General features: G+C 36.4%; 1 protein-coding gene across 10 annotated transcripts in view; it reads right to left on the bottom strand.

The window, feature by feature from the left end:
- NOL4 (nucleolar protein 4) overlaps window positions 1-23,112 on the bottom strand; it is a 410,102-nt gene that overhangs the window by 115,588 nt on the left and 271,402 nt on the right. For 6 of the 10 annotated variants that reach the window (XM_082354303.1, XM_082354306.1, XM_082354307.1 and 3 more), the window contains 2 exons: window positions 2,427-2,606; window positions 1,516-1,707 (listed from right to left, as the gene is read on the bottom strand). The exons of 1 other annotated variant lie outside the window; for it this stretch is intronic. In XM_082354303.1, coding sequence (XP_082210429.1) covers window positions 1,516-1,707; window positions 2,427-2,606 — 372 coding nt within the window. The remainder of the gene's footprint in view (window positions 1-1,515; window positions 1,708-2,426; window positions 2,607-23,112) is intronic. 3 more of the 10 variants (XM_082354304.1, XM_082354305.1, XM_082354311.1) reach the window with 1 other exon arrangement.

Here is a 23,112-nt window from a genome sequence, read left to right as displayed (position 1 = left end):
TTATACCATACCACCTCAACTGTCATAATTTAATTTCATCAGGCACAGCTACGCTATTTTATTTTAAAATAATTTAGGCACAACAAACTCCAACTTCAATATAGTTATTCTAAGAAGTAAGCAAATTCTTACATGCAGTGTTCTGTGACTTTATAATACAAATATTTTGGGTAGCTGTTTTCAGACGATGGATTAAATAATATTTGGTTGATTATATTTTCAGAGTTCAGATTTATTGAGTGGTTACTACGTGTCAAAAATGACTTGTCAGGCTTTACATGACAATTTATATAATCCTGTCAGCACTATACGTTAGGAATTATTCTCATTTCCAGAGGAAGGACCTGAGCTCAGAAAGTTGAAGTACCTTGCCTGGGTTACATAGCTACAAACTAGTGGATCCAGAACTCCAGACCAAGCTCTCCAGGGACCGAGCCTTGTGTTAGTGACCATCTTGGTAGACTGCCCCTCTATAAGGAACATTCATTTTTCTTTTAAAAATATCAAAGATATTTTTATAAGCCATTGTAGAAAAATAGATAATACAGGAGTTATTACTTGTTATTCATTTCATTTATATCTGGAAAACTATTTCTCCTACTGGCATACTCTGAAACCTCTCCTATATCTATACCAACTCCTGTCCCATCACACCTAATAAATTGGAGGCACTGATCACAAGCACGAAGAGTCTTGGCTTTTATGAAGCCTTCTCAAAAGTACAATGAAAATAGTTTCAGAAAATTTCTAATACATGTCCACTCAAATACATAAAAATATAAAGAAATTTTTAAAATACATTGTAAAAACTACTTCTAGGTATAACAATTCCATCAAGGTGAGATAGAATAAAGGTCAAATAACACTGATATCTAATTTCTACCCGTAAATATCTAACACTGGCATAATATCATCCATCTATAAAAAGCCTAGCTGAATCTAAACGCTCATGTTAACCATTCACAAGACAAGCACACAAATATACAGAGTACACAAAAGCCTTATTTTTCACATAAGGATTTTCATTCCCTGACCTTTATTTTCAAGGCCTGCTATTTGTTAACTGTTGGTATGAAAATAGTATTACTTAGATGGATCCATCCATTTCCTTTTGTTCCAGAGAAAGCCATTCTCACAGGTCGTCTAAAGCAACCACTGGTGCTTCAGTTCAAGACTTGAATAACCTTAGATCTGCTTTGGCAGTAACAGAAAGGAAACACACAAGAATGAGACGCTGGCTCTCACTGGTGTTCACTCACATGAGCCTCATTTCCTAGGACATGGTACCTAGGCTTGTGAGCACTGGTCTCACAAGGTACGTCTTACTGAATCAACAAAGGGGATAAATACTTCAGGAAGATGAAAAGGAGAAAAAACAAACAAGCAAACAAAAACCCCTTGGACCTGACGTTATGGAAAAAATTAAAAAGACACTAAGATGAAAAAAAAAATTGTGTCATGGTTACATGTGGGATTTGGATGGAATCTAGGGCTGTGTTTTAATTCAAAACTCACCATCTCAAAACCACTTCTTTTCATCCGCCTGCAGGACTTGAGGTAAGTACGTATGCGTTTTCGGGCACGCTCTTGATACTCAGGGAATTGTCGCCTGCATGAGTCAATGATAGCCTGGATCTTTTCTTTGGGCTGCTTAGAGATTGGGACCATTCGGTCCAAGTTTTCATCTACAAACAGCCTGACAAACATCTGTTGGCAAGAGGGAGACAGAGGAGAAGGGTTTGGAGGGCTGCTCTCTTCTGTTCCTAGCTTCCTGTCTTGATTACTGATAGGAAAATACTCTTGTCTGGTTTATGCACTGGAGAACTTTGCAATGGAAAGCCAGAAATTTTAAGCAAACACCCTTTACAGACTTTCTAAATGGTTGGGTTAAAAAACAGAGAGAGAAAGAGAGAGAGAAAGGCAGACAGACAGACAGACAGAAAAGTATAGACTATTGCGTAGAAAAAAATCAAGAAATAACAGTAGACTGTGACGATTAAGCACCCCATAAAATTCTCTATTAATAATACGACTGTATATATTGCTACACTGAGCAGTATACTAATCTCGGAAAACAAACAATTGACCCTTTTTTCATGCATAATTAGATAAGCTGGGAAAGCAAACAAAATAACGGATGACGGGCAGACGCTTCCGAGGGATAAGCTGAGGCCCCCTTCATCCGCTAGGTAAACATGCATACTCACACAGCACAAGTGCAGTTTTCAGCTCACATTTGGCTTTAAAATTCTAAACAAAACACAGCGATTCTGGTGTCTGGTTGGCTAAGAGTGTTTCATGTACTTTTTAAATTCTTCTGTAAATTAAACAAACATGTCTCTAAAATAGCCACAGTTACCAACAGGCAACAACATGAAAGTGAAGTGGTAAAAATTCAGCCATAATGGTAGGGTGGCAGGACTCACATTAAAAGCTTTCAGCCGTTCGGCCTCAACGCCATCTGTCTCGTTAACTTTCTCAGAATCTTCGTGGTCATCGTGGTCATCTTCATCCTCATCTCCCCTGTTTAGGGACAGGTCCTCAGCACCTCGGTCTACACTCTCATTTTTACCCGAGTCGTAGCTTGAATAGCTATGTGCAGGGGACTGAAAAGAAAATGGGAAATTGCTGCTTTGAAATTCCTTGCACAAGCTTATAAATTTTGTTTTATTTTTAATGTCAATCATTTCTCAAAAATCTGGTTTAAATAAGTTGATAATTCTAGAGCAGTGGCTATTTTAATTTAAATCAAAATTAGCTTAAATGAAATCAAATTAAAAATTCATTTTCTCAGTCATATCAGTCACATTTCAAGTGCTTAATAGCCACATAGTACATTTCCATAACTGCAGAAAGATTTATTGAATTTAGCTTTTTGAGAGCAATTACTGTTTCCATTCAATATACATATTCCAAAAAAAAAACCCAACCTGCAATCAGTTTTGTAAAAGAATCACTGAATCACATATTCCTTGAAATAGAAATGACCTCAGAGCTTAGTCAGTCTAACTGCATTAGTATTCTTGAAAGAGATAAGGAAACTGAGGGGTAGGTATATTTAATTGATTTGCCCAACAAGGACTACAGAAAATACTGATACTAGGACTGCTAGGAAAACATGCTTTAAAATCAGTTTATAATTTGTCTATGAGTCGAAAGATGGCATCTGATTTTGGTTTAGAAAAAAGCAACTAGGTTTCCTCCTAGCCATTTGTTAAGCTTAGTGCTTTGTAATGTACAAAAGAAGATGAATGCCAACCAAGACAATTTTCACAAACGTTGGTAATTGTGTCCAAGACCAACCATTGGTCCTGCTGTGGTAGCTTTTGCGTGTTTGTTAGCCCAGCACCTGTTCCTTTCAGAATCAGCCCCTGCTTTGCCAGGTCAAAGTGTCAATCCTATGGGCAACAACCGCCTCTCCCCTAGGCATGAGTGCCTTGACTTCACCTCCAAGTGAAGAAAGTGTGCCTGTAACTAAAATCAAGTTGAATCCAGCAGAGCTAAGCAGAACAGAAATAGACCTGATAACATCATTTGAGCATCTAGATTCAACTGTGCCTGAAATTAAATTAACCCATGGACCTTTCAGCTGTGTGATACTATATCCTCTCTGTCCCCCCGCTTTATATTTTTGCTTAAATCTGAATTTAGATCATTTGCAATGGAGCATGGACTAGTACAGAAATCAATCATTACAAGGTCAAATTAATGACCCAAATTTCACATATGATGACTTAGATACCTAGGTGGCCCCAGCTAAATAGAAAATAATTCTGTAAACAACAGCAGCTATCTTCAAATCTATCAACACAGTCAAATGCTTTTGAAAGCATTTACAATGGGAAATTTTAAATCATCAGCGTTCAAAAATGCCTCCGTGCAATGATAACATATGTGTTGCATGCTTTGAGGATTGCCCTAATATATTATTACTGTATAATCAGAGGAGGGATAACAAAACTAGAATAGGTCACTGACATTAAAAGTGAAAAAAGGCATATTTTTATAGTTCAGATCATTAACAAGGTGGAATTACCTAATCAAATATAAAGCAAATATTCTGTAAGTTTGAAAAATATACTATATATGCTTTTTAAATGGCAATGTGCAATATTTAAAAAGTGTTATAATACACTTATCTGGATGCAAATATGCTGGGCTAATCTATTCTTTTTAGATATGATGTGAGACACAGAAGCCAGCCATCTGCTACTGACAGTATCACTTGGAACCACGAAAGATTTATAGTCCTATTCACTCAAGGTAAAGAAAATCCATCACAGATCTGAGAATATTCAGGATCTAAATCTAGAGCATAATCAAAGGTTTTTCTTCTATGATATAAACTGAAAGTTTTGTAACTCTGAATTACGTTTCTCAGATGGAGTGTCATTTCTCACCTATATCACTGTTGAAGAACTAACTAGCTTTCAAGGCCAATCAGATTAAGTTCAATTTCCACAAAGATTCCCACTTCTACTTCAGTCAACTTCAATCTTTCCCTCCACTGTGAACTCTTAATAGCCAATGGCACTGGACACATAATTAAACACCACAATTGCTCTCTACTTTTCTTTTCATGTTAATATGCATTTTCCTTCAAGCTAGACTGAGATAGGAATCAACATATAGCCTTCCACTTTTCCCTTCACAGCATCTAAGAAAGGTTCTCTACGGAGTTGGCACTTCAGACTGTAGGTTTCCTTTTACTACAAAGTCTTTGGTCTTAAAATATTTGGAGTGAAGATAAGCCACAGACTGAAAGAAAATCTTTGCAAAAGACACATCTGTAAAAGGACAGTTATCCAAAATCTACAAAGAACACTAAAGCTCAACAATAAGAAAACAAACAACCTGATTAAAATCTGGGCCAGAGACCTTAAGAGACACCTCACCTAAGGAGATATACCGATGGCAAATAGGCATATGAAAAGTTGCTCCACGTCGTATATCATTGGGGCAATGCAAATTAAAGCAACAATATCACTACACACCTATTAAAATGGTCAAAATCTGGAACACTGACAACACTAAATGCCGGAGAGGATGTGAAGCAACAGGAACTCTCATGCATTGATTGTAGGATGCAAAATGGTACTGCCACTTTGGAAGATAGTTGTGCTTTTTCTTCCGAAACTAAACATATTCATCATATGATCCAGCAATTGTGCTCCTTGGTATTTACCCAAGGAATTAAAATTTTATCTCTACACAAACCCTGCACATTAATGTTTCTAGCAGCTTTATTCATAATTTCCAAAACCTGGAAACAACCAAGACATGCTTCAGTAGGTGAATGGGTAAATAAACTGTGGTTGACCAGATAATGGAATAAAATTTAATACTAAAAGAAGTGAGCTATCAAGCCATGAAAAGACACAGAAGAACCTTAAATACAAGCTACTAAGTGAAAGAAGCCAATGGAAAAGACTATATATTGTATGTTTTCAACTATATGACATTCTAGAAAAGGCAAAACTAGGCACAGTAAAAAGATCAGTGGTTCCCAGGGTTTAGGGGGTGGGGAGGGAAGAATAGATAGAGCACGGAAGATTTTTAGGGCAATGAAAATACTATGTATGATACTATCGTGGTGCATACATGTCATTATACATTTGCACAAATCCATAAATGTACAATACCATGAGTGAAACTTAATATAAACTATGGACTTTGGTTAATTATAATTCATCAGTTTAGGTTCATCAATTGTAACATGTCTACCACTCTGGTCAGTGATGCTGATAATAGAGAAACTATGCATGTGTAAAGGGAAGTGGGAATATGGGAAATCTCTGTACCTTCCTCTCAATTTTGCTGTGAATCTATAACTGCTCTAAAAATAGTCCTTTTTAACAAATGGGGGAATATGGGTATTGGGGTGATAATATAGAATCAGGCAATAACAATTACTAGAGGCCTCCTAATAACCCACATAAAATATGGCAGTCATTGCCTCATAAACCTGTGTCGCCTCAATAAAAACTTTGGATGATCATACCCTAAACAGGCCTCCCCTTCAGGAACAATTATTTTCATATTCCATGTGTAAATCCAAAATATCCGAATTAGATCTTAAAAAATACAAAGATAAAGAATCACAACTTATGCCCTATGGAAAATATATACCTGCTTATCCTCAAAACACAGGTGTTGGTTTATGGGGACAAGATTAGATTTTTGTCTTAGTTATATATTCCACTCATTCCTCTTGAGATAAAATGTGACCATCCTGGGCCTCCCTGGTGGCGCAGTGGTTGAGAATCTGCCTGCCGATGCGGGGGACACAGGTTCGAGCCCTGGTCTGGGAAGATCCCACATGCCGCGGAGCAATTAGGCCCGTGAGCCACAACTACTGAGCCTGCCCGTCAGGAGCCTGTGCTCCGCAACAAGAGAGGCCGCGATAGTGAGAGGCCTGCGCACCGCGATGAAGAGTGGCCCCCACTTGCCGCAACTGGAGAAAGCCCTCGCACAGAAACGAAGACCCAACACAGCCAAAAATAAATAAATAAATAAATAACAATTAAAAAAAAAAATGTGACCGTCCTTAGCAAAGACCTTCTTGGAAATATATTTGCACTTTCCTTTTCTCACATTTCCCACCTGAACAGAACTGCCAACTCCAGACCTAGAAAAATTCCCACAGATAGGAAGCTTAACTTTACTTTTAAAGAAAGTTTGCTTACTCTGTGGTCAGAGAATTTCACCTCTTTGGTTAAATTTATTCATAATTATTTTATTCTTTTCGATGCAATTGTAAATGGGATTGTTTTCTTAATTTCTCTTTCTGATAGTTCATTATTAATGCATAGAAATGCAACAGATTTCTGTATATTGATTTTGTATCCTGCAACCTCACTGAATTCAGCAAGTTATTTTTTAAAATATCAGTTATTCATTACTGAATCTACTGGGCATTCTTAGCATCATTAAAAGTGTGATTACCAGACACTGTGTGCCGTCTGATGTGATTCAAAATGATGCAAAATGAAGCATACAGCATAACTTAAGAAGCAAGCTCATGAAAAAAAGAAAAAAGAATTTGAATTGAATCAAACCTAAGTCTAGAAACAGTGGTTCTCAAAGTGTGCCTGTTAGATCAGAAGTAACTGCATCTCCTGGGAACTTATTAGAAATGCAAATTATTGGCCTCCATCCCAGATGACCTGAATCAGACACTTTGGGGCTGGACCCATAATCTGTGTTTTAACACAGCGGTCCCCAACCTTTTTGGCACCAGGGACCGGTTTCATGGAAGACAATTTTTCCATGGACACTGGGGTCGGGGAGGTGATGGGTCAGGCGGTAATTTGAGTGATGGGGAGCGATGGAAAGTGGCAGATGAAGCTTCACTTGCTTGCCTGCTGCTCACCTCCTGCTGTGTGGCCAGTTCCTAACAGGCTGCGGACTGGTACTGGTCTGCGGCCCGGGGGTTGGGGACCCCTGTTTTAACTTACCTTCCAGGGGGATTCTGATGCAGCTCAAGTTTGAGAACCACTGTTCTGAAGCTAACTTCCATTTATAGGAAATAAGGCAGATAAAATAACAAGTTAAAAGACACAAGAGAGGGCTTCCCTGGTGGTGCAGTGGTTGAGAATCCGCCTGCCAATGCAGGGGACAAGGGTTCGAGCCCTGGTATGGGAAGATCCCACATGCCACAGAGCAACTGGGCCCGTGAGCCACAACTACTGAGCCTGCGCGTCTGGAGCCTATGCTCCGCAACAAGAGAGGCCGCGATAGTGAGAGGCCCACGCACCGCGATGAAGAGTGGCCCCCGCTCGCCGCAACTAGAGAAAGCCCTCGCACAGAAATGAAGACCCAACACAGCCATAAATAAATTAATTAATTAATAAATTAAAAAAAAAAAAAAGACACAAGAGAAAGCAGACAGACAAATCCAAAATATGAAGCATTGTGCAGGACAATTGACTTTGGTTCAGCAATATGTTAGTGACACAGAAAAAAAACGTGATATATTAGAAGAGATTTAAAAGTTTTAATAAAATGAAATGTGTTGACTTTGTATCATGATCCAAATAAACACAATGCAAAAAGATAATTTTGAGAAAATTGGGAATATTTGACTATGGATGAGGTTATTAGGTAATAACATTGAATACTTTTTTACATATTAGATTAGATGTAATAACCTAACATTTGGTTAAGTAAATGTTTATGTAAGAAAATGTCCACATTTGTTAGAGGCAGAAATTGAGGAATGAAGGGATGAAATGATGTGGATATCTGGGATTTACTTTTAAATACTGCAGGAAAGAAAAGGAAAAAAGTGGAAAAAAATGTGGAAAGTCTTAACCACTGTTGAATTTGGGTGATGGGTGTTAGTAGTTCTATGTATTATATTCTCTATTTTTAAATGATTTTAAACTTTCAAAATGAATTTTAAGATGTATAAATTTTATAATTAGTTTTATATCTCCTCCATTTTGAATATTTTTACATGACAGTCATTTATTCAGAAACATTTAAAGAAGCACTACTTAATACTTATAGAGCATTGTTCTAGGTTCATAGGATTGAATGGATCCAAATTTTTTGAGGTCTGAAAGTTATAAAGTTTGGAGAGGTGCTGTATTTGAAAAATTAGTTAGAAAAGTGAATATTTAATTAAAATGAGAAAAACCACAATAAATTACAAGACTCTAAAAAGCTTATAAATGCTACAAGCATCACAAAATGTAGAAAAATAATATTTTAAAAATTAAATAATGCCCTGGCCCATCTCTATAATACTGTTTCCTTTCCATATTTCTTGGCTGCATGTTCTTTGATTGCTTCTTCATATGACAATGATTTTGTATTATCATATTCTATAGAGAGAATAGAAAAATAATTCAGTCTTTACTTCAGCATATCTGATGGAAATGTGTCTTTTATTGTTGATAGTTTAGAAACTTTCCTTTGCTCTTCAAATTAAATATTGCTAATATCATGCAAATTGTTACATTGTTTTCAGTTGGGGAAACCTTAATCAAGTTCCTTTAATATTTAGGGCATCTTAAGTTTTCTTGGGAAGTGACTGATGTCTTCATTAAAGTGACATTTATGAGTTTTTTGTTTTCTTCATTGATATCAGTATCTTTTGTCAAATCCAATGTGAAATTTAAATCTTCTTCCAACGTGTTAATATAATTCATTTCTCTTCATTAACTGTATTTTTCTTCCTCCCAAGGAAATACTGTCTTTAGTAAGACCTGGAAAGTTTCATTACAAGTCACTTACTTCTCTGTCAAAATGTCTATCGATTTCACTTCTTATTTTTGTTGATTTTTTTATACTCCATTACTATTTTCTCTCAATTATTTAGTAAATAAATATAAAGACAACAAAGCCTTTATATATTTCAAATTAAGGGTCTGTAATTTCTCACGTATTTTATTCAAAAGGTCCAAAAGATCTTTCCACATGGCAACTGAAATGTCATAATGCTACTGTGTTAAGTGTACACAACATATCTCTCTATTATTACTTATGCATGTGAATTTGCAATTACACATTTGTGTAACCAAGGATTGGTATTTGTTATTTTGTTTACTGGTTTACCATTATGTATATGCTTTCCCAGGATTGAGATTAATTCTTCGTAAGCAGTTTTGGATAAAGAAGTCACATTTGATACTTCATTTTGACATTTGCCAAGTGTTTGTCCAAAAATTAATAATTACTTTGGAGATTCTCATGAAATTTTAGTTATATGAAAGTCACTCCATTTCATAACATCTGAAAGGAAATCTCTCTCACTTAATAATTTTAAAAACCATAGCTACCTTTTTGGCACTTCAAAATGATATTAAACATTTTTTTCAAGCTTGTTCTTCAAGGTATTAGTTGGCTAGCAGGTGGTTCTCTCATTTGGCATGCATCAGAATCACCCAAAGGATCTTTTCAAATATAGAGCACTGGACCCCATGTAGTAGGTCTGGAGTGGGGCCCAAGAATTTTGATTTCTAACAACTGCCCAGGTGATGCAGATGCTGCTAGCCTTCATCCATTTGAGCTGCTATAACAAAAATACTACAGATTGGGTGGCTTAAACAAAAACACTTATTTCTCACAGTTTTGGAGGCTGGGAAGTCCAAGATCAAGCAGCCATCAGATCTGATGACTGATGAGAACCTGCTTCCTGGTTCACAGGTTACAAAATTTGTCAACAAGAAAAATAAGATTATGGTTAACTGTTTAATGTCTAGTCAAAGCATAATTGTTAAAAATTTTTAAATAAATGTAAATAAGATCAAAGATAATACTATTAAACTGAATAATGGCTATTCATTAAATATCTAAATCACTTCCAATTAAGATAATATACTGAAACATTAAATGCTAAACATAAGTCTATCTACTTTTGGTTCTTAAATTTTTACAGAGAGACAAAAAATACTTGGGTTTATTAACAAAATGACCTGTCACATTAAAAATTGTACTATAAAAACATATCTCTAAAAACTGTAAGTTTTTATAATTATGTATTAATAAATTTGGTAACCCACAATGTAATGCTAATATATAATAATTCACAATTGCCTACTACCTAGTTTTCACTGGAAAATAAAGATTACTAATAGTAAAAAGTTTATTGTGCACACACCAAAAAGACAGTTCTTGAATTGGGAACACTCAAACTAAAACATGGAATGAGGCTCAGGGGTATATTGTTACAAGGCATCTTATATAGTGGGGAGGCAGTGATTATTTATTCTTCACAGTGGTTATACTATTAGAATTTTCCTTTCAAAAAAAATTTTTTTTGGCCAAGCCACAAGACATGTGGGATCTTAGTTGCCCGACCAGGGATCAAACACGTGCCCCCTGCAGTGGAAGCCTGGAGTTCTAACCACTGACCACCAGGGAAGTCCCTAGAATTTTCTTAAATGATAATGGTAGGGAATCGGTTAATTGTTACCTCATTTCAATTTTGGGTAACAATTTAAGTTTTGCTTATGGTTTTTCAGAGACACAAGCAAGAAATGAACCAGGTCAAGTCGGTCTCGCAAAATAAGCTAAATTAAGTTTTGCTTGTATGACTAAACTGGTCTTGTCTGCTCAGAAAATTTTCAAGGTTGGTTCCATTTGGTTTTATTTTTTTATATTAATGAGATAGTGTGCATTCTTTTTTAATAATTTATCTTTGAAATCTAGCACATTTGACACTTACAGCCCATCTCAGACTAGTCATATTTCAAGTGTTCAATAGCCACATATTCTACATTTGTATATATTTTAAAATGATCACCAAACACTACCAACTACAGAGGAACTATTTTCATAGGACACAGAATCTTTGTTTCCTAGGCAGATTACATTAAAGGTAAAGATAAACCTTTTATAATCTTTTATTAAAAGCAGACCAGGGCTTCCCTGGTGGCGCAGTGGTTGGGAGCCTGCCTGCCAATGCAGGGGACGCGGGTTCGGGCCCTGGTCTGGGAGGATCCCACATGCCGCGGAGCGACTGGGCCCGTGAGCCACGATTGCTGAGCCTGCACGTCTGGAGCCTGTGCTCCGCAACAAGAGAGGCCGCGATAATGAGAGGCCCGGACACCGCGATGAGGAGTGGCCCCCGCTTGCCGCAGCTGGGGAAAGCCCTCGCACAGAGACGAAGACCCAACACAGCCATAAATAATAACTAAATAAATAAACCCCCCAAGAAAAAGTTAAAAAAAAAATTAAAAAAAAAAAGCAGACCAATAATCTAAGAATTTTTGTGCTTTTTAACAGACAGAAAATTAAATCCTAGTTTTGAACTCTTTTTAAAAACACTTATAAATAAATCTATTCAATTTTAGCCAGCTTTGAACTCACACATGAAACTTCTTTTCCACAAATCTCTGTACATTTTTATATCCATTCAGCTTTTGTCCTATCATTTTTTTTTCTTTTTTGCTGTCTTATTTTGGAACAATCATTTTATTTAGGAAAAAATTACTTTTTCTCCCTTACCAAAACAAAAAAGCAAAAAAACCCCAAAACCCAATAAACAACAACAAAAAGAACCCCACCAAAAACCCAAAACCAAGCAAAAAAATGGTCTTCATACCTTTCCTTATCCAAAAAACACATTCTATCTTCCTTACTTCCTTTTCATATACAGTTGTTTTCTTTTACCCTTATTATTACTAGTAGTTTTATTTTACATATTGATTATAAATTTTAATTACTAGTACCACTGTTAAATGGTGAGTCAGAAGTAGAAAAGGCAGCTATCTCTTTTGCTATTCTAAACATAAAACTTTTTATTCTGATGAATATAATTTAATTTATTCACAATAGGAAGTCATCTATAAGAAGCGATTTTTCTGAGGATGGAGGGTCTTAGAAACATGCATTGAAATCATACTGAGAGATTCAGCACTAAAGAGATAACAAATTATCTGAGGTATTAACGCACATTTCCAAGCAAAAAAAGAAGAGAAATATTGGTCAGACTACACAAAATCTGAAGGAGTTGGGGTAGGGAAGAGAGTATAAGCCATCATTCTAAAATGGGTTTGGAACAACTGATCCTCATATTTTTCTCCTGGAACATGTGCCTAGGGTGCCAATGGTTACTGAAGTTTTTCTAACTGAAAAAATAATTGCGCCATCATTCTGCTTATTCCACTTAGAAAGAGAAGCTGTAAGTCAAAAGTAGCACATTTTATTTGAAGTTACTATATACTTCAATGTGAAGGAATTGCTCCTGAGAGAATATGATATGTATTTTAACCAATTTGTCAAGGCTTTTGTTTTTATTTACAAATGATGACAGAAATATGTGCTAGGAATGACATTTCAGGTTTCTTTCAACCTGAAGCTTAAATGATTATACCACTTTTAAGAGGAAGGATCCAACAAACTCTATGTTCTTGAAGCTTCTAGAGATAGATGTCAGGGATACTGGTTTTATCTTTCATTACAAGGTGAGAATATAATCATATTACAGAAGTCTTTTGACCTGATAAGTAAAGATGTGAATCCCTGGTTTAACTCTTCTTTTAAAGGTTCAAATACAGCTACTTAAATTATTAACCTATCACCCTAAAGGAGGAATCCCCAAAGGGCAAAATTCATCTTCCAATATCCCACTTCAGTCCTACAATTAAAATAACAAAAGGTAAATGTAGGTATCATATCTCAGAACATCTAATGTAAATAATAATTAGATTTTGTTAGGTACTTTAAAAAATGAAAAATGTTATATATACTATTAATGTATTTTCCCCCAAACCCTAAATTTACTGTAATACTATCTCATATGTCTTTAGAAGAACATATTTTTCTTCTCAGAGTTCAAATTTAGGTGAAAGTGAGCCTTGGAAGTGAACTGAACTCCCAATCATTAATTCCGTCACAGACAATTCAAATGATTACAATACTGTAGTGGTTTTAAGGCACTATTACTGTTTTTATTTACAAGGGAGTGGGGTTATATAAATATTTTCACAATATTTGGTAATAATTTCACCATCCTAGGCTTTAGACAATAAAAAAACACTTGATATATGACAAAATTGCCAAGCCTGATATCTACTTTAGAATCCTTTTAACTTGCATACTAAATATTTAATCTTGTTTCATTTGTCTTACTTTTGAAATAAGTATTAGCAGTAAATGACAGCAATATCATCATCAATAATAGCAATGATAATAATAACCACATGTGGTTAGTGGCTGCTATATTAGACAGCACAGACCTTTACTGATGACCTTGACTTTAAGAGAAATGTGAGTCTTTGTCTAGAGGAGAAACTCTAAATAAGATATGATTCTGTCAGAGCATCCCAGAAATCTTAGCACTGAGGACAAAATTCATTTGAATTCTTGGAATTATATGTCAGCTTTAGATCTGTTCATAGCAGTAGACTTCACTGAATGTTATCCAAATCCATATATATATGTACATATATATAACATGTATAAACATATATATTTCAATTATATCTATATGTTTCAATTATATATATAATTTTCAGATCTTACAGGAATATGAGACTGTTTTCCTTTGATGCTTACTTCTGAAGGGAGGTGTCTGGGAAATGGCCAACTACAGAACAACAATATGTAATGCACATGAACTTTTAGATTACAAATGTAAAATCTGAAAAGCGAGACTCAAATAGACATCATAGCGTGCTTGTTCTTAGGTCTCTGGGACAAAATTAAAAACAAAATCAACCCCACATTCCCTGTTGCATGTAAAATCATTAGAAGAAGAGGGCAAGAAGACCCTGATAACTAGTCAATGAGAGTGTTATTTATCAGTTATTTTATCAACATTTCAGGTTTATTCATGCTTAAACAACATACCAGACACAATCTTATCCTTTAAAATTGTAAATGAAATTATCTGTACACCTATTTAACCCATCCATTAAATGCCCTAACCATATTATCTGACTCCATGTCTAGTTAATTATACAATAATATACAGCCTATTAAAAAAGTCTTTAATTATGAGATTAAAAATTATTATTTACATGTTTATAATCTTTTGTTTAAAAGCCTTGGTCCTAGATATGTTTGGAACTTAGAATTTGTTTGGATTTAGATAGAGCATGCAGAGCATAAACTATATAGTTTGAAATATCTCAGAAGCACACTATAAAATATATTAATGTTTCTCCACAAAATCATATGAATATGTATACTAAAATAGATAAACAAAGACCATAAATAGCTTCATGTCAGTTCACATCAGATTTTGCCAAAAATGAGTTTGCCACAAATTTATGTTAAAAAACTTTATTTCTGAGAGCCCTTTGGTTTTTGAATTGTGGAAAAGGAACTGTGGGTTCATAATACAATGAAATCTTAAGTGTTTAAACTAGATACTATTTCTAAGCTGCCTGTTCATGAAACAGCTTTAATAAATTATAATTATTTAAATACCTCAAAAACCAGACCCAAACATGGCAGGGACGTTGGCATTATCAGACTATTAATTTAAAACAACTATGATTAATATGCGAAGGACTCTAATGGAAAAAGTAGATAACATGCAAGAAGAGATCAATAACATAAGCAGAGAGGTGATTTCCAAGAAAGAATAAAAAACAGAAGTGATAGACCAGAGGACCTTCAAGACAGCGGAGGAGTAAGATGTGGAGATCACCTTCCTCCCAACAAATATATCAAAACTACAACTACGTGTGGAACAACTCCTACAGAACACTTATTGAATGCTGGCAGAAGACCTCAGACTTCCCAAAAGGCAAGAAACTCCCCACGTACCTGGGTATGGCAAAAGAAAAAAGAAAAAACAGAGACAAAAGAATAGGGACAAGACCTGCACCTCTGGGAGGGAGCTGTGAAGGAGGAAAAGTTTCCACACACTAGGAAGCCCCTTCACTGGCTGAGATGGGGGTGGGTTGGGGGGGGGAAGCTTCAGAGCCATGGAGGAGAATGCAGCAACAGGGGTGCAGAGGGCAAAGTGGAGAGATTCCCGCACAGAGGATCCCTGCCAACTATCACTCACCGGCCTGACAGGCTTGTCTGCTCACCAGCTGGGGGGTGGGGGCTGGGACCTGAGGCTCAGGCTTCGGAGGTCAGATACCAGGGAGAGGACTGGGGTTGGCTGCATGAACACAGCCTGAAGGGGCTAGTGCACCACAGCTAGCTGGGAGGGAATCCAGGAAAAAGTCTGGAACTGCCTAACATCAAGAGACCATTGTTTCAGGGTGTGCGAGGAGAGGAGATTCAGAGCACTGCCTAAATGAGCTTCAGAGATGGGCACAAGCTGCAGCAATCAGTGCGGACACCAGAGACTGGCATGAAATGCTAACGCTGCTGCTGCCGCCACCAAGAATCCTGTGCATAAGCACAGGTCACTATCCACACCTCCCCTCCTGGGAGCCTGGGCAGCACACCACTGCCAGGATCCCGTGATCCAGGGACAACTTCCCCGGGAGAACACATGGTGTGCCTCAGGCTGCTTCAACGTCACTCAAGCTTCTGCCACCACAGGCTCGCCCCGCATTCTGCACCCTTCCCTCCCATTGGCCTGAGTGAGTCAGAGCCCCCTAATCAGCTGCTCCTTTAACCACCTCTTGTCTGAGTGAAGAACAGATGCCAGAGGGTGACCTACAGGCAGAGGTGGGGCCAAATCCAAAGCTGAACCCCAGGAGCTGTGCAAACAAAGAAGAGAAAGGGAAATTTCTCCCAGCAGCCTCAGGAAGAGCAGATTAAATCTCCACAATCAACTTGAGGTATGCTGCATCTGTGGAATACCTGAATAGACAACGTATCATCCCAAAATTGAGGCGGTGGACTTTGGGAGCAACTGTAGACTTTGGGTTTGCTGTATGCAACTGACTAGTTTCTGATTTACATGTTTATCTTAGTTTAGTTTTTAGCGCTTGTTATCACTGCTGGATTTGTTTATTGGTTTGGTTGCTCTCTTCTTTTTTTTTTACTTTTTTTTATTTTAATATTTTAAAACAATTTTTATTTTAATAACTTTATCTTATTTTCTTTCTTTCTTTCCTTTTTTTCCTCCCTTTTCTTCTGAGCCGTGTGGCTGACAGGGTCTTGGTACTCTGGCTGGGTATCAGGCTGGAGCCTCTGAGGTGAGAGAGTCGAGTTCAGGACATTGGATCACCAGAGACCTCCTGGTCTCACGTAATATCAATCAGCTAGAAGTCTCCCAGAGATCTCTAACTCAACGGTAAGACCCAGCTCCACTCAACAACCAGCAAGCTCGATTACTGTACACCCTATGTCAAACAACTAGCAAGACAGGAACATGACACCATCCATTAGCAGAGAGGCTGCCTAAAATCAAACTAAGTTCACAGACACCACAAAACACACCACCAGACACGGTCCTGACCAGCAGAAAGACAAGATCCAGCCTCATCCACCAGAACAGAGGCATCAGTCCCCTCCACCAGGAAGCCTACAAAACCCACTAAACCAACCTTACCCACTGGGGGCAGCCACCAAAAACAATGGGAAACTACGAACCTGCAGCCTGTGAAAAGGAGACCCCCAAACACAGTAAGTTAAGAAAATGAGAAGACAGAGAAATACACAGCAGATGAAGGAGCAAGGTAAAAACCATGAGGCCAAACATATGACAAGGAAATAGGCAGTCTACTTGAAAAAGAATTCAAAGTAATGATAGTAAAGATGATCCAAAATCTTGGAAACAGAATGGAGAAAATACAAGAAACATTTAACAAGGACCTAGAAGAAATAAAGAGCAAACAAACAACGATGAACAACACAATAAATGAAATTAAAATTCTCTAGAAGGAATCAATAGCAGAAAAACTGAGGCAGAAGAACGGATAGGTGACCTGCAAAATAAAATACTGGAAATAACTATCACAGTGCAGAATAAAGAAAAAAGAATGAAAAGAATTGAGGACAGTCTCAGAGACTTCCGGGACAACATTAAACACACCAATATATGAATTATAGGGGTCTCAGAAGAAGAAGAGAAAAAGAAAGGGACTGAGAAAATCTTTGAAGAGATTATAGTTGAAAACTTCCCTAATATGGGGAAGGAAAAAGTCAATAGTCATGAAGTCCACAATGCACAGAGAGTCCCATACAGGATAAATCCAAGGAGAAACACGCCAAGACACATAAATCAAACTATCAAAAATTAAATACAAAGAAAAAATATTAAAAGCAGCAAGGGAAAACAACAAATAACATACAAGGGAATCCCCATAAGGTTAACAGCTGATCTTTCAGCAGAAACTCTGCAAGCCAGAAGGGAGTGGCAGGACATATTTAAAGTGATGAAAGGGAAAAACCTACAACCAAGATTACTCTAACCAGCCAGGATCTCGTTCAGATTTGACGGAGAAATTAAAACCTTTACAGACAAGCAAAAGCTAAGAGAATTCAGCACCAAAAAACCAGCTTTACAACAAATGCTAAAGGGACTCCTCTAGGCAGGAAACACAAGAGAAGGAAAACACCTACAATAACAAACACAAAACAATTAAGAAAATGGTAGTAGGAACCTAGATATCAATAACTACCTTAAATGTAAATGGTTTAAATGCTCCAAGCAAAAGACATAGACTGGCTGAATGGATACAAAAACAAGACCGTATATATGCTGTCTACAAGAGACCCACTTCAGACCTAGGGACACATACAGACTGAAAGTGAGGGGGATGGAAAAAGATATTCCATGCACATGTAAATCAAAAGAAAGCTGGAATAGCAATTCTCATATCAGACAAAATAGACTTTAAAGTATAGACTATTACAAGAGACAAAGAAGGACACTATATAATGATCAAGGGCTCAATACAAGAAGAAGATATAAGAAGTGTAAGTATTTATGCACACAACATAAGAGCACCTCAACACATAAGGCAAATGCTAACAGCCATAAAAGGGGAATCGACAGTAACACAATCATAGTAGGGGACTTTAACACCCCACTTTCACTAATGGACAGATCATCCAAAATGAAAATAAATAAGGAAACACAAGCTTTAAATGATACATTAAACAGGATGGACTTAATTGATATTTATAGGACATTCCATCTAAAATCAGAATACACTTTCTTCTCAAGTGCTCATGGAACATTCTCCAGGATAGGTCATATCTTGGGTCACAAATCAAGTCTTCGTAAAGTTAAGAAAATTGAAATCATATAAAGTATCTTTTCTAGCCACAATGCTATGAGACTAGATATCAATTACAGGAAAAAAACTGTAAAAAATACAAACGCATGGAAGCTAAAAAATACACTACTAAATAACCAAGAGATCACTGAAGAAATCAAAGAGGAAATAAAAAAATACCTAGTAACAAATAACAATGAAAACATAATGGCCCAAAATCTATGGGACACAGCAAAAGCAGTTCTAAGAGGGAAGTTTATAGCAGTACAATCCTACCTCAAGAAACAAGAAAAATCTCAAATCAACAACCTAACCTTATACCTAAAGCAATTAGAGAAAGAAGAACAAAAAATCCCCAAAGTTAGCAGAAGGAAAGATATCATAAAGATCAGATCAGAAATAAATGAAAAAGAAATGAAGGAAATGATAGCAAACAGCAATAAAACTACAAGCTGGTTCTTTGAGAAGATAAACAAAATTAATAAACCATTAGCCAGACTCATCAAGAAAAAAAGGGAGAAGATTCAAATCAACAGAATTAGAAATGAAAAAGGAGAAGTAACAACTGACACTACTGAAACACAAAGGATCGTGAGCGATTACTACAAACAACTATATGCCCATAAATGGACAATTGGAAGAAATGGACAAATTCTTAGAAAAGCACAACGTTCTGAGACCGAACCAGGAAGAAATAGAAAATATAAACAGACCAATCACAAGCACTGAAATTGAAACTGTGATTAAAAATCTTCTGAGAAGCAAAAGCACAGGACCAGATGGATTCACAGGCAAATGCTATCAATCATTTAGAGAAGAGCTAACACCTATCCTTCTCAAATTCTTCCAACATATAGCAGAGGAAGGAACACTCCCAAACTCATTCTATGAGGCCACCATCACCCTGATACCAAAACCAGACAAAGGTGTCACAAAACAAGAAAACTACAGGCCAATATCACTGATGAACATAGATGCAAAAATCGTCAACAAAATACTAGCAAACAGAATCCAGCAGCACATTAAAAGGATCATACACCATGATCAAGTGGGGTTTATCCCAGGAATGCGAGGATTCTTCAATATACACAAATCAATCAATGTGATAAACCATATTAGTAAATTGAGGATAAAAACCATATGATAATGTGAATAGATGTAGAAAAAGCTTTTGACAAAATTCAACACCCACTTATGATAAAAACTCTCCAGAAAGTAGGCACAGAGGGAACTTACCTCAAATAAGAAAGGCCATATATGACAAACCCACAGCAAACATCATTCTCAATGGTGAAAAACTGAAACCTCTTCCACCAAGTTCAGCAACAAGACAAGGTTGCCCACTCTCACCACTGTTGTTCAACATAGTTTTGGAAGTTTTACCCACAGCAATCAGAGAAGAAAAAGCAATAAAAGGAAACCAAACTGGAAAAGAAGAAGTAAAACTGTCACTGTTTGCAGATGACATGACACTATACACAGAGAATCCTAAAGATGCTACCAGAAAACTACTAGAGCTAATCAATGAATTTGGTAAAGTAGCAGGATACAAAATTAAGGCACAGAAATCTCTTGCACTGCTATACACTAAAGATGAAAAATTTGAAAGAGAAATTAAGGAAACACTTCCATTTACCACTGAAACAAAAAGAATAAAATGCCTAGGAATAAACCTACCTAAGGAGACAAAAGATCTGGATGCAGAAACCTATAAGACACTGATGAAAGAAATTAAAGATGATACAAACAGAGGGAGAGATATACCATGTTCTTGGATTGGAATAATCAACATGGTGAAAATGACTATACTACCCAAAGCAAACTACAGATTCAATGCAATCCCTATCACACTACCAATGGCATTTTTCACAGAACTAGAACAAAAAATTTCACAAGTTTTATGGAAACACAAAAGACCACAAATAGCCAAAGCAATTTTGAGAAAGAAAAGCGGAGCTGAAGGAATCAGGCTCACTGAGTTCAGACTATACTACAAAGCTACAGTAATCAAGACAGTATGGTACTGGCACAAAAACAGAAATATAGATCAATGGAACAGGATGGAAAGCCCAGAGATAAACCCACACACATATGGTCACCTTATCTTTGATAAAGGTGGCAAGAATATACAATGGAGAAAAGACAGCCTCTTCAATAAGTGGTGCTGGGAAAACGGTACAGCTACATGTAGAAGAATGTGATTAGAACACTCCCTAACACCATAGACAAAAATAAACTCAAAATGGATTAAAGACCTAAATGTAAGGCCAGACACCATCAAACTCTTAGAGGAAAACATAGGCAGAACACTCTATGACATAAATCACAGCAAGATCCTTGTTGACCCACCTCCTAGAGAAATGGAAATAAAAACAAAAATAAACAAATGGGACCTAAGGAAATGTAAGAGCTTTTGCACAGCAAAGGAAACTATAAACAAGATGAAAAGACAACCCTCAGAATGGGAGAAAATATTTGCAAATGAAGTAACTGACAAAGATTAATCTCCAAAATTTACAAGCAGCTCATGCCCCTCAATATCAAAAAATCAAACAACCCAATCCAAAAATGGGCAAAAGACCTAAATAGACATTTCTCCAAAGAAGATTTACATATTGCCAACAAACACATGAAAGGATGCTCAACGTCACTAATCATTAGAAAAATGCAAATCAAAACTACAATGACGTATCACTTCACACCGGTGAGAATGGCCATCATCAAAAAATCTACAAACAATAAATGCTGGAGAGGGTGTAGAGAAAAGGGAACCCTCTTGCATTGTTGGTGGGAATGTAAATTGATACAGCCACTATGGAGAACAGTATGGAGGTTCCTTAAAGAACTAAAAATAGAACTACCATATGACCCAGCAATCCCACTACTGGGCATATACCCTGAGAAAACCATAATTCAAAAAGAGACTTGTACCACAATGTTCATTGCAGCACTATTTACAATAACCAGGACATGGAAGTGTCCATCAACAGATGAATGGATAAAGAAGATGTGGCATATATATAAAATGGGATATTACTCAGCCATAAAAAGAAACAAAATTGAGCTATTTGTTGTGAGGTGGATGGACCTATAGTCTGTCATACAGAGTGAAGTAAGTTAAAAAGAGAAAAACAAATATTGTATGCTAACACATATATATGGAATCTAAAAAAAGAATGGTTCTGAGGAACCTAGGGGCAGAACAGGAATAAAAATGCAGATGTAGAGAATGGACTTGAGGACACAGGGAGGGAGAAGGGTAAGTAGAGACGAAGTGAGAGAGTGGCATTGCCATATACATACTACCAAATGTAAAATAGATAGCTAGTGGGAAGCAGCTGCATAGCACAGCGAGATCAGCTCGGTGTTCTGTGACCACCTAGAGAGGTGCGATAGGGACGGTGGGAGGGAGACGTAAGAGGGAGGGGATATGGGGATATATGTATACGTGTAACTGATTCACTCTGTTATACAGCAGAAACTAACACAACAATATAAAGCAATTATACTACAATAAAGGTGTTAAAAAATAAAATAAAATAAAACGGATAACCAAAAGAAAATAAAAACGGTTATATACTACATTCTAGACCATAAAACGTACCTTAGCATTCAGACCACAAAGGAATTAAGCTAGAAATTGGTAACAAAGATACCTGGAGAATACCCAAATAATTGGAGTTTAAACAATATGCTTCTAAATGACACATGGGTCAAAGAAGAAATTTCAGAAGAAATTTAAAAATACATTGAACTTATAATGAAAATGAAAATGCAACTTACAAAAATTGTGGTATGCAGCTAAAGCAGCATTTAGAGGGAATTTTATTGCATAGAATGTATGTATTAGAAAAGAACAAAGTTCTAAAATCAATTATCTAAGTTTCCATGTGAGGAAACTTGAAATACAAGGCAAATGATATCCAAAGTAACCAGAGAAAAGAAATAATAAAAATTAGAGCAGAAATTGATGAAATTTAAAACATGTAAATAATACAGAAAAATCAATGAAAGCAAAAGCTGGTTCCTTGAAAACATCAGTAAAATGTATAAGCCTCCAGTCAGGCTAATAAAGAAAATAGGAGAAAGAAAGACAGAACTTATTAACTTCACAAATAAGACAAGGGACATCCCTATAGGTCCCATAGACATCAAATGGATAGTAAGGAAATACTATGAACAATTCAAGCCCACGTTTTTGGTAACCTCTATGAAATGAACTAATTCCTTGAAAGACACAATCTGCAAAAACTCAAATGAGAAGAAATAGACAATCTGAATCAGCTTACATCTATAAAAAATTGAATCAACAATTAAGTTTCTAAAACAGAAAGCATGATGCCCAGATGGGTTCACTGGAGAATTCTACCAAACATTTAAGGAAGAAATCATACTAATTTTCTACAATCACTTCAAGAAGATAGAAGCAGAGGGAATATTTCCTCTCACTCAATGAGACCAACATTTCCCTAAAACCAAGACTAGGTAAACAAATGACAAGGAAACTACAAACCAGTATTTCTTA

The sequence above is a fragment of the Balaenoptera borealis genome (assembly GCF_965194805.1).
Source record: "Balaenoptera borealis genome assembly, chromosome: 14".
Classification (NCBI taxonomy): domain Eukaryota; kingdom Metazoa; phylum Chordata; class Mammalia; order Artiodactyla; family Balaenopteridae; genus Balaenoptera; species Balaenoptera borealis.
This window is presented reverse-complemented; position numbering and strand designations above follow the sequence as displayed.